This window comes from Cervus elaphus, chromosome 25, assembly GCF_910594005.1.
Source record: "Cervus elaphus chromosome 25, mCerEla1.1, whole genome shotgun sequence".
Taxonomy (NCBI): domain Eukaryota; kingdom Metazoa; phylum Chordata; class Mammalia; order Artiodactyla; family Cervidae; genus Cervus; species Cervus elaphus.
This window is the reverse complement of record NC_057839.1, coordinates 54556276-54570014: the sequence shown is the minus strand read 5'-3', so window position 1 is coordinate 54570014 and position 13739 is coordinate 54556276. Positions and strand designations below refer to the sequence as shown.

At 38.1% G+C, this 13739-nt stretch overlaps 1 protein-coding gene across 6 annotated transcripts in view; it reads right to left on the bottom strand.

The window, feature by feature from the left end:
• Window positions 1–13739, bottom strand: part of CDH18 (cadherin 18) — a 1203920-nt gene that overhangs the window by 128170 nt on the left and 1062011 nt on the right. For all 6 annotated transcript variants that reach the window (XM_043887493.1, XM_043887492.1, XM_043887496.1 and 3 more), the window contains one exon: window positions 9035–9202. In XM_043887493.1, coding sequence (XP_043743428.1) covers window positions 9035–9202 — 168 coding nt within the window. The remainder of the gene's footprint in view (window positions 1–9034; window positions 9203–13739) is intronic.

Sequence of the window (13739 nt, the reverse complement as noted above, 5' to 3'; positions counted from 1 at the left end):
GATCACTCACCTAGAACCAGATATCTTGGAATGTGAAGTCAAGTGGGCCTTAGGAAGAATCACTACAAACAAAGCTAGTGGAGATGATGGAATTCCAGTTGAGCTATTTCAAATCCTGAAAGATGATGCTGTGAAAGTGCTGCACTCAATATGCCAGCAAATTTGGAAAACTCAGCAGTGGCCACAGGACTGAAAAAGGTCAGTTTTCATTCCAATCCCAAAGAAAGGCAATGTCGAAGACTGCTCAAACTACTGCACAGTTATACTCATCTCACAAAATAGCAAGTAATGCTCAAATTCTCCAAGCCAGGCTTCAACAGGACATGAACTGTGAAATTCCAGATGTTCAAACTGGATTTAGAAAAGGGAGAGGAACCAGAGATCAAATTGCCAACATCTGTTGGATCATCAAAAAAACAAGAGAGTTCCAGAAACACATCTATTTCTGCTTTATTGACTATGCCAAAGCCTTTGACTAAGTGGATCACAACAAACTGTGGAAAATTTTTCAAGAGATGGGAATACCAGACCACTTGATGTACCTCCTGAGAAATCTGTATGCAGGTCAAGAAGCAACAGTTAGAACTGGACAGGGAAAAACAGACTGTTTTAAAATTGGGAAAGGAGTATGACAAGGCTGTATATTGTCACCCTGATTATTTAATTTATATGCAGAGTACATTGTGAGAAATGCTGGACTGGATGAAACACAAGCTGGAATCAAGTTTTCTGGGAGAAATATCGATAACCTCAGATATGCAGATGACACCACACTTATGGCAGAAAGCAAAGAACTAAAGAGCCTCCTGATGAAAGTGAAAGAGGAGACTGAAAAAGTTGCTTTAAAATTCAACCTTCAGAAAACCAAGATTTGTCATCTAGTCCCATCACTTCATGGCAAATAGATGGGGAAACAGTGACAGATTTTTTTTTTTTTTGTCTCCAAAATCACTGCAGATGGCAACTACAGCCTTGAATTTAAAAGACGCTAGCTCCTTGAAAGAAAAGTTATGACCAACTTAGACAACTTTTTAAAATGCAGAGACATTGCTGTTCCAACAAAGGTCTGTCTAGTCAAAGGTATGGTTTTTCCAATAGTCATGTATGGATGTGAGATTTGAACTATAAAGAAAGCTGAGCACTGAAGAATTGATGCTTTTGAAGTGTGGTGTTGGAGAAGATCCCTGAGTGTCCATTGGACTGCAAGGAGATCCAACCTGTCCATCCTAATGGAAATTCGTCCTGAATATCCATTGGAAGGTCTGATTCTGAAGCTGAAACTCCAATCCTTTGACCACCTGATGTGAAGAACTGATTCATTTGAAAAGACTGATGCTGGGAAGGACTGAAGGCGGGAGGAGAAGGGAATGACAGAGGATGAGATGGTTGGATGGCATCACCGATTCAATGGACATGAATTTGAGTAAACTCCGGGAGTTGGTGATGGACAGGGATGCCTGCCATACTACAGTCCATGGGGTTGCAAAGAGTCAGTGACTGAGTGACTGAACTGACTGAACTGATTGAATAAACCTGAATTAATTTATATATGTAGAAAACTAACCATGAAGTTGGTTCACCTTCTTTTAAATCAACTACATGTTGATATTTAAGGAAACTCTCAAGAAGTTTCAAAATACATGTCTTAGCCATAATAAAATAAACTATGTATTTTTTCTAAAGTATACAAGAAAAACTTCCACTTGCTGGTAATTAAAACATACATTTCACATTCTGATGGATCAAGGGGAAGCTTGGTTGCTTCTTTCACAACTGTTTCAAAAAATATTAATGTTGAATTCATTATATGTCATTTATATTTGTTTTCATAAAAACTAAACTAATTAAAAAAATGATCCTTCACTGAAATATTTTGCTCTTGACAAAGATCATATCAATGTTAATGTATTCATCAGTATTATTTCCTTTTTCACTAACATTAAAATTCACCCATATCAGTTACAATTTTATAATTAGAATTATGGGAAATACTGCCATCTATTGAACTTTTCAGACTTGATCCTCCCAACATTGCATTTCACTATATCAACTGGACTCACAAGGGGACCACTTAACAATTTGGCGATCATTTCAAATTCTTAGGGGAGTTTTGTTAAATAATCAAATTTCTACTCTTTTATTGTGATTATTTGACATGCATTATTCTTCTTTCCCTAGATTGGTTACTTACTCTACAAGTTCAATTCAGTTCAGTCACTGAGTCATGACTGACTCTTTGCAACCCCATGAACCACAGCACGCCAGGCTTCCCTGTCCATCACCAACTCCCAGAGTTTACACAAACTCATGTCCATTGTGTCAGGGATGCCATCCAGCCATCATATCCTCTGTCGTCCTCTTCTCCTCCTGCCCTCAATCTTTCCCACCATCAGGATCTTTTCAAATGAGTCAGCTCTTCGCATCAGGTGACCAAAGTATTGGAGTGTCAGCTTCAACATCAGTCCTTCCAATGAACACCCAGGACTGATCTTCTTTAGCATGGACTGGTTGGATTTCATTGCACTTCAAGGACCTCTCAAGAGTCTTTTCCGACACCACAGTTCCAAAGCATCAATTCTTCGGTGCTCAGCTTTCTTCATGGTCCAACTCTCATATCCATACATGAGTACTGGAAAAACCATATCCTTGACTAGATGGACCTCTGTTGACAAAGTAACATCTCTGCTTTTTAATATGCTGTCTAGGTTGGTCATAACTTTGCTTCCAAGAAGTGTCTTTTAATTTCATGGCTACAATCACCATCTGCAGTTATTTTGGAGCCCCCAAAAATAAAGTCAGCCACTGTTTCCTACTGTTTCCCCATCTATTTACCATGAAGTGACGGGACGTGATGCTATGATCTTGGTTTCTGAATGTTGAGCTTTAAGCCAACTTTTTCACTCTCCTCTTTCACTTTCATCAAGAGGCTCTTTAGTTCTTCTTCACTTTCTGCATATCTGAGAGGTGTTATCTGCATATAACAGATATGCACCACCAAAGGTGGTGTTATCTGCTTATCTGAGGTTACTGATATTTCTCCCGGCAATCTTGCTTCCAGCTTGTGCTTCAAAGAGGCGACTGCACAGCACAAGAGCGGCCGAGAGGAGATACTCCTCGTCCAAGGTCAGGAGCAGAGGCTGTGCTTTGCAGGAGCAGCCGTGAAGAGATACCCCACGTCCAAGGTAAGAGAAGCCCAAGTAAGAAGGTAGGTGTTGCAAGAGAGCATCAGAGGGCAGACAGACTGAAACCACAATCACAGAAAAGTAACCAACCTGATCACATGGACCACAGCCTTGTCTAACTCAATGAAACTAAGTCATGCTGTGTGGCCACCCAAGACGGTCGGGCCATGGTGGAGAGGTCTGACAGAATGTGGTCCACTGGAGAAGGGAATGGCAGACTACTTCAGTATTCTTGCCTTGAGAACCCCATGAACAGTATGAGAAGGCAAAAAGATAGGACACTGAAAGATGAACTCCCCAGGTCGGTAGGTGCCCAATAGGCTACTGGAGATCAGTGAAGATATAACTCCAGAAAGAATGACGGGATGGAGCCAAAGCAAAATCTCTACAAGGGCAACTCTCAAAATACAGCTCCCTTTAGGGCTCAAGTTTACTTTATAAACTTTCAAGTTCATAAGGCATTGATATTTATATGCATATTCTTTACACAGAATAATAGACTTCAGTGATTTTAACCTGCCTGAGAATAAATTTAAAAATGACTAGAATACAGTTAAAATCAGAGAAGGAAATGGCAAAAATCTTAAAAAGTAGAATAAATTCCTTTCAATAGAAGGGGTAGTATTGAGGAATTTATACCTTGAGATATTTTTTTTCTAAAGAAGAACTGGGCAACTTTTGTGTCCGTGGAATAAGGATTCAAGCCAAAGATATATTGATTTGTTCTCTTACACTGAGCATCTTGCAAGTAGCTCCCATTCCTAATACTTTCCTGCCCACATACAGGCATTACTGGAATTGAGCAGGGGCTGTCCACTTGGTTGTATATGTACCTTCGAGTCTCTTGTTCTCCCCTATAACCTCCCTGACACTCACAGGCAGCCTGCTTTCACCTGGACTTTTGTTTGTCTTGTATTCCAGGCCACTGAGTTTGTATCTCCCTAGAGCAAAGTCTTTGTAAAGCAAATTATTAGTCTAGTTCCCTCTGTAACTCTCAAATGCTTACTAAAACCTATGCAGCTTAAATTAAGATAAAGTAGAGAGACCTCGAGTCTTTCATACAGAGTGAAGTAAGCCAGAAAAAGAAAAACAAATATATTAACACACACATGTGGAATCTAGAATAATGGTACACATGAACCTATTTGCAGGGCAGGAATAGAGAAGCAGATGTATCGGACATACAGACATGGGATGCGGGGTGAATTGGGAGAGTAGGATTGACATATATACAATACCACATGTAAAATAAATAGCTAGTGGGAACCTGATGTATAGCACAGGGAGCTCGGCTCAGTGCTCTGTGATATCCTAGTGAGGTGGGACGGGGTGGGGGATGGCAGGGAGTCTCAAATGGGTGGGCACAGCAGAAGCCAACAGAATACTGTAAAGTGATCATATTCTAATTTAGAAAAGATCCAGTGATAGCTTTAAATTGAGATATAAGAGGTAAGAAATTGAGGCCATGGTAAATTAATAGAAGAAAGAAAAATGCAATGTTAAAACTGTGTGCTAGATATTTACACTAGAGTCAATCACAGTCTTGCTGTAACATGACTTTCACAGCTGAAGAGGAAAAAAAAATGTCAGAAGAAATGTAAAACAAACAAGCAAGAACATCTTAAGAGAAACAATTCGATTTCTGGGTCTATTTAATGACTGGATAAGATCTTTATAGGATTTGAACTGTGTGTAGATTTGTGCATTTTGTGGTGCTTTATGTATGCAAGTCTTCATAATACATATCATTTTTTTTTCCTTCAAGCAATTTGCAAATTTTCCCAATATATAGTTTGTCATTTTTGTTTTCATTTGATGAGTTATAATGCTTTTGGGACAATTAAAGAATACTGCAAGCTCCTCTTATTGTGATGACACCAAACCATTCTGAGAGCAGCAATGTGTTTAGCGCGGTACGGGTGCAAAATTAAATATCTTTTAAAGAAATCAGAGTGTGAAGTTCTGGGTGTGTACTGCCTCTGTTTCAAAACACTATGAGCATATCACCATGTGGCAGGATTGACAGTTGTCAGTCATTCTGAGGAGACTGAAGATATGTAGATCCCATTAGTGACTAATGTAATGAGTTCACTCAAAGAGTATTCATTTATTCTTTGTCAAGTTAAGCAACTGTTTCACTATGAACTGATGCTTCAGCAACAATCATAGATCAGAATAAAGTTAGGGATACATTTTTCTTTATTCATCACCATTTTCTGATTTTCCGGTGATTTCTAAAATCAATTTTAATGGACTTGTCAGGTTAAAATCAGTTTATTGAGCCCCATGCATAAATTTTTCACTCTATCATAATAAGGGTTATAATATTCATATACATCTTAAAAATAGTGTTGGTAGAATCTACTTAAATAACATAGGTTGAAAATGAGGTTGGTGTTGTAATTATAACAAAGTTTATATTCAGCTTAATTCAGCACTATCACTCATTACCTCTTTAAAAAAAAAATCTTTGAACTTTAGTCTCTAGTGGCTCAGTAGTAAAGACTCTACTTGCAATGCAGGAGACCTTGGAGATGCAAGTTCGATCCCTGTATCAGGAAGATCCTCTGGAGAAGGATATGAAACCCACTCCAGTATTTTTGACTGGGAAATCCCACGGGCAGAGGAAGGAGGCAGGCTACAATCCATGGGGTTGCAAAAGAGTCGGACATGACTTAGTGACTAAATCAACCAGCCAACTCCTTATTCTATAAAAGGGTTTTGTTGTTGTTTAGCCCACCACTTTGCCAGCCTGTTGACTGCAGCATACCAGGCTCCCCTGTCCTTCACTATCCTCCAGAGTCTGATCAACTCATGTCCATTGAATTGATGATGCCATCCAACAATCTCATCCTCATCCTTCTCCTCTGGCCTTCAATCTTTCCCAGCATCAAGGTCTTTTCCAATGAGTTGGCTCTTTACATAAAATTGGCCAAAGTTTCAGATCTTCAGCATCAGTCTTTATGATGAATATTCAAGGTTAATTTCCTTTAAAATTGACCTGTTTGAGCTCTTTGCTGTCCAAGGGACTCTCAAGAGTCTTCTCCAGCACCACTGTTCAAAGGCATCAATTCTTCAGCACTCAAGCTTCTTTATGGTCCCACTTTCACACCCGTACATGACTACTGGAAAACCATACCTTTGACAATATGGACTTTTGTCAGTAAAGTGACATCTCTGCTTTTTAATATGCTGTCTAAGCTTGTCATAGCTTTTCTTCCAAGGAGCAAGCATCTTTTAATTTCACGGCTGCAGTCACTATCCGATTACACTTGTCTCATAATGAAATATGTGTATATGCATATTGTGTGGAATAAGGGATTAAATGAATACAAAAATACACTGCAATTTTGTAAAATGACTTGGAATTTAATTATACTTCATAGTTTAATAATATGGACTTATCTATGACTTATAATTTTCTTTCAAACATGTTTTCTTCATAGAGCAAAAGCCACTTGAAAGAACCAAGTCACATAATCTTGTCCTTAGAATTGATATTTTAAAGGAGCTTTGCCTAATCATGAATTCAACTTGCATGTCTTTATCCATGGTCTTTTAACAATAGTAGTTTGACAGAGTATTTAAATTCAACTCATTTACTTGTTCATTTCATAGCCATTTATCCAGGGCTGGGCACCAATCTAAACACTTAATGATATAAAGACAAATCAAGCATCATTCTTCCTTAGAGGGACTCACAGTGTAGGGGAGATATGCACCTATGGAGATAAATATAGCAGAAAAGCACATGGGAAAGTGCCATGTTACAGAAACCAAGGGTTAATTAACTGTCTGCTAATTCTGTGGTGGAGTTCAGAGAAACTTTTAAGAGGGCTTTTAAACAAAGGAATGTGGTAGTCCTGGTGGCTCAGATGGTAAAGTATCTGCCTTCAATACAGGAGACCCAGGTTTAATCTCAGGTTTGGGAAGATCCCCTGGAGAAGTGAATGACAACCCAACCCAGTATTCTTGCCTGGAGAATTCCGTGGACAGAGGAGCCTGGAGGGCTACAGTTCATGGGGTCACAAACAGTCAGACACAACTGAGTGACTATCACAAACAAAGGAATGTGAGTGAAAAATTCTAGACTGATTTAAGGATGTGCAAACTCTAGCTGTGTTTTCGGAACAGGCAGTATTCCATTGTGTACTGACAGCAATACTGAGAGATAAGGCTGGGTATGCCTTTCACACTGACTTGTGGAGAGCAGTTATTGACTTGCCACACTGTCTACTTTGTTACAGAGTTTATTTTCTTCTCCACCCCAGATTTATTGACATTGTATTCCTTGGATTATAAACACAAACAGACAAAATATTTTACCTCTGAAATTTCTGATGTCCTTAAAATTCATCATTATTTACCAATAACCATCAAAATTGCCCATTACTTGTTTTTATTTCAAATATGCCTCTGCAAATTTTTCTAAAAATCACTGCTGCAGCAACTTATCTGTAACTTTTTGATGATATTTGCTAAGTTGTTTTTTCAAAGATGAACCTAGCAGGTCTTTAAAAAAATATTGGAGTAGAGTTGCTTTAAAATATTATGCTATTTTCTGCCTTACAGTAAAATGAATCATCCATACACATACTTATATCCCTCTTTTCTATATTTCCTTTCTATTTTGGTCACCACAAAGCATTGAGTAGAGTTTCTCGTGCTATACAGTAGGTTCTCATCAGCTATCTATTTTATACACAGCATCAATAATGCATATATGTCAATCCCAATCTCCCAACTCACCTGCCCCCTCTTTTCCCTTTGATGTCCATATGTTTGTTCTCTACATCTGGGTCTCTATTTCTGTTTTGCAAATAGGTTAATCTGTACTATTTTTCCAGGTCCCATACATTTGCACTAATAATTTTCTCTTTCTGACTTACTTCACTCTGTCTTTTACACTTTTTAAATATCATGTGTAAGAAGGACAGCTCCCCTCAGGATTTTTAAGATAATTAATGGTTATCCTATAAAATGCTACCCACAGCTTCTGCCACATTGGAAATACTCAAATGTGTTCCCTTCCCTCTCTGAAGGTGTCATAAACAGTATTTCATTCTGAACTCACAGAACTGATACTCTCTCATTGAATCCCCTGATGGGCTCTCCACTCACAACGTCCATATTCTACTCTGAGACTGCAGTTTATTATATTTGCTATACCTTGCCATTGGATGGTGTGTTTCTGTGTGTATGTGAAGAACATTCATTCCTAATATGAAGAATTAAAAAAGAAATTCATCCCACAAAGAGTACATATTCAATAGTTTTCCAAGAGTAGAATGTCCATATCAAAACATTTATTCTGAATACCTCCAGGAATTCCTTAGTAATACATAAATACTTCAGCAAATACAAAGTGTCATTTCTTAGTACTACTATCTCATTTTTAGTATTTAATTTTGATGTCAATTGAAATGGATATCTTTAACACAGTGACACCTATCTACCAAGTTCAGGAGACAACAGATGGAGTGGTTTCTTTAGTCTTGTGTATAAAAGGAATACTGTACAAACACAATCTTTCCATTTAAGAGAATAGTCACATATCATTATACGTCCAAGTACAGTTGACCCTTGAACAATGTGGGAGTTAGGAGCATCCAACCTCTACACTGTCCATACATATAACTTATAGTCATCCCTCTGTAGCCAGGTTCCTCAGTATCTGCAGATGTACCCAACCACTGATCTGGTCATGTAGTCCTATAGTACTTACTACTGAGAAAAATGAATAAGTTGACTCTTGCATCTCAAGTCCATATTGTTCAAGGCTTAGCTGTATTTCAGTTTGTTTTACATCAATGAATAGTGATAAGTGCAGATCAAAAGAAACATGTACTTACTCTGAGGAAACCTTGGGGGGTTGTCATTGACATCTGTCAGGGTGATGTTGACTGTGGTGGATCCTGAAAGCCCTCCAACTTGCCCAGCCATGTCTTTGGCTTGAATGACCACTGAGTAATGTTCTCTGGCTTCTCTGTCCATATTATGTAAGGCAGTTCTAATAACTCCTGTAATACATGTTTTAAACAAAATAGCATGGATTATAAATTAAATGAAAAGCAACATAGCCATATATCTCTATTTTCATTTTAAGAAAAGTAGGTCTTTTAATGTGCTTATTTGAATATAATTGTTCAACAATGTGTGTTAGTTTGTGCTGCTCAATGTCATGAATCTGCCATATGTATACATTCATCCCCTCCTTCTTGAGACTCCCTTCCAGGTCCCCAATTCCACCCATTTGGTTCATCACAGAGCACCTAGATGAGCTCTCTGAGTGATATAGCAGCTTCCCACTAGCTAACTATTTTAATACGGTAGCATATATATGTTAATGTTAGTTTCTCAATAATCCTCCCTCTCAGTCCCCCACTGTGTCCACGAGTCCATTCTCTATGTCTGCACCTCTATTCCTGCTCTACAAATAGGTTCATCTGTACCAATGGCACCCCACTCCAGTACTCCTGCCTAGAAAATCCAATGGACGGAGGAGCCTGGTAGGCTGCAGTCTATGGGGTCCCACAGAGTTGGACACGACTGAAGCGACTTAGCAGCAGCAGCAACAGTACTATTTAAGAAAAGTAGTTTTAACTGAAATGCTTTTGAGAGAAAGTCAGGCTTTTGAGACAAACAATACCTGCCAATGTTATTAAAACTGGCTCATGGAAATATTTGTTTACAACCATAGATCCTAAGGGAATCTATAGATAATAAGGGACAAATGAAGATATCCCATCTCTTGGCGGTCCTTGGGGTGACAGGCCCAAAAGAGGTAGACCTGCAGTCCTTGCTCTTTCCTTCTGCTGGTGACCTGAATATTTCATGACTTGTGCTCATCCTAACTGTCAGCTCAGATGATTTGAGCAGAGGTTAATTTTTCTCCTTATACAACAATTTACATAGTTTTCAGACAGGGTTGTCAAATTTTGATGATGAAAGCATTGGCAGAGTGTAGACACTTGAAAAAGATTATAGGCAGGTAGGACTTTAACATTTATCAAGACTAAGAAACTGACTACTTTTTGTCAGGAAATAACAACTATAATAAAAACCAGATCTAAGTACATGAGCAAAATAAAGAAAGTGATGATATTGTTTGAAAAATTATATGTAAAGTCACATTCTTTGTCTTGCAGTGACATGTAATGTGCTTTATCTTGCAGTGACATTCAATAAAGAGATACAAATGTTATATGTCATATATAATTACGTGTAGGTAAACACACCACACACAGATACACAGACACAAACACACACACACACACGCACACACACCTCTGTCAATAGAGCCTTACATTTAAAACTGAAACAAATTTTCCAGTGGGTCATGTTTATATAAGAACTACCAAATATGTCTTCAGTTCAGTTCAGTTCGGTTGCTTAGTCTAGACAGAATCTTTGCAATCGCATGGTCTACAGCATGCCAGGACTCCCTGTCCATCACCAACTCCTGCAATTTACTCAAACTCATGTCCATTGAGTTGGTGATGACATCCAACCATCTCATCCTCTGCCATTCCCCTCTCCTCCTGCCTTCAATCTTTCCCAGCATCAGGGTCTTTCCAAGTGAGTCAGTCCTTCACATCAGTGGCCAAGGGATTAGAGTTTCAGCTTCAGGATCAGTTCTTCTGATGAATATTCAGGACGGATTTCCTTTAGGATGAACTGCTTAGATCTCCGTGCAGTCCAAGGGACTCTTGAGTCTTCTCCAACACCACAGTTCAAAAGCATTAATTATTCGGTGGTCAGCTTTCTTTATGGTCCAACTCTCACGTCCATACATGACTACTGGAAAAACCATAGCTTTGGCTAGATGGAACTGTTGGCAAAGTAATGTCTCTGCTTTTAAATGTGCTGTCTATGTTGGTCATAACTTTTCTTCCAAGGAGCAAGCATCTTTTAATTTCATTGCTGCAGTCAACATCTGCAGTGATTTTGGAGCCCCCAAAATAAAGTCTCTCACTGTTTCCATTGTTTCCCCATCTATTTACCATGAAGTGATGTGACCAGATGCCATGATCTTAGTTTTCTGAATATTGAGCTTTAAGCTAACTTTTTCACTCTCCTCTTTCACTTTCATCAAGAGGCTCATTAGTTCTTCTTTGCTTTCTGCCATAAGGGTGGTGTCATCTGCATATCTGAGGTTAAAGATATGTTTCCCAGCAATCTTGATTCCAGCTTGTGCTTCTTCCAGCCCAGCGTTTCTCATGATGAACTCTGCATATAAGTTAAATAAGCAGGGTGACAATATACAGCCTTGACGTGTTCCTTTTCCTATTTGGAACCAGTCTGTTGTTCCATGTCCAGTTCTAACTGATGCTTCCTGACCTGCATACAGTTTTCTCAAGAGGCAGGTCAGGTGGTCTGGTATTCCCATCTCTTGAAGAATTTTCCACAGTTTGTTGTCATCCTCACCATCAAAGGCTTTGGCATAGCCAATAAATCAGAAATAAATGTTTTTCTGGAACTGTCTTGGTTTTTTGATGATCCAATGAAGAGGTGGCAAGAATACACAAAGCAACTATACAAAAAAGATCTTCATGACCCAGATAATCATGATGGTGTGATCATTCACCTAGAGCCAGACATCCTGGAATGCAAAGTCAAGTGGGCCTTTGGAAGCATCACTGTGAACAAAGCTAGTGGAGGTGATGGAATTCCAGTTGAGCTATTTCAAATCCTAAAAGATGATGCCATGAAAGTGCTGCACTCAATATGCCAGCAAATTTGGAAAATGCAGCAGTGGCCCCAGGACTGGAAAAGGTCAGTTTTCATTCCAATCCTAAAGAAAGGCAATGCCTAAGAATGCTCAAACTACCACACAATTGCACTCATCTCACACACTAGTAAAGTAATGCTCAAAATTCTCCAACCCAGGCTTCAACAATACATGAAACATGAACTTCCAGATGTTCAAGCTGGTTTTAGAAAAGGCAAAGGAATCAGAGATCAAATTGCCAACATCCACTGGATCATTGAAAAAGCAAGAGTTCCAGAATATAAGACACTTAACCACTATGTTTGTTTGTTTTTTACTGACTTGATTGCGCATGTAATGACTTTGAGTGAGAGCCACAGGCCCCAGGAAAATAGATCTCCAACTTTTTTTTTTTTTTTTTTGATCTCCAACTTTTAATATTTGTGGACATACAATGGAGAAAGTTTAGGAGAACTCTCCTGAAGCTAAATAGGAATGAAAATATTCATATCGAAAGGAATTATAATAACATGATAATAAATGATTCATCTAATCCATGCATATGAAAAAGCCTCAAGCATTCTTATTAAAAAGAACATTGTTTTTTCACATATAATAATTATGTAAGAAAAAAGTTAATTGATGCAGAGGGGAACAAGTTAAGAGTTTATGGAAACATTTAATGAAAGAAATTTATACTTTCTAATATTAAAAAAAAAAACGATGCTGTTCTGAAAAAAAAGGGACTTACCTCTGATACGTAGAAGTATGAGATCACTCGCCATGATATTTTACAATGAAATCATTAAAGTAACATTTGTAGAATACACAGATATGAAAATAAAATCATTTTTTAAATGTATTTATTTTTTAATTGAAAGATAATTGCTTTACAGAATTTTGTATTATTCTGTCAAACAAAAGCATGAATCAGTCATAGGTGTACACACGTGACCTCCCTCTTGAAACTCCCTCCCATCTATCACTAAAGTGAAAGATATTTTATGCAATCTGAATGTCATTCATTTAAAAGGATCAGAGAAGAAGAATGAACACAAATCCTGTTTTATAGCACAGACTTTAATAATTTCATTATCTCCCTTCTTTTACAATAGTGCCACTATGACATGAAATGAGAAGAAATTTGTCAAAGAAATTTGCTTATGGAAAGAAAAGAGCATAATCTAGAATTGACACATCTATCTCAGAATGATTGTCTAAGGAATCACTTAAGCACTCAGTTCTCTTGAGAATGGCTCAATTGCATGTACTTAGCGATGACCTCACCTGAAGGCACACAGGTTACTGGGCAAATTGCCATAGCCACATGATCCCCTTATACAATATGATTCCAACATATAGCCAAGATGTTCCTGAGTAGGGTAGTCTAGAACATAGGTGGTGCACAGTAACTTTAGTTTTTTCCTTTTCAGTAGCACTTTATTTTTTTAGAGTAGTTTTAGGTCCACAGTAAAATTAAGAAAATACCGTTATCATGTACCCTTTTTCTCCAGACTCTACATCACCTCCGGAACTAACCACATTCTGTACTAAAATAATGCATTTGTTACAACTGATAAACCCACATTATTAGCACATCATTATCACCCAAAGTATATAATTTACATTAGAGATGACTCTTGGTGTTGCATATTCTATGGGTTTGGATCCATTCATCACAGTATAACATAGAATACTTTAACTGCCCTAAAAATTCCTCTCTTTTCCACCTATTCATCCCTCCTTCCTCTCAGCCTTTGGCAATCACTGATCATTTTACTGTCTCCATAATTTTGCTTTTTCAAAACGTCATATAATTGGAACCATACAATGTGTAATCTTTTCAG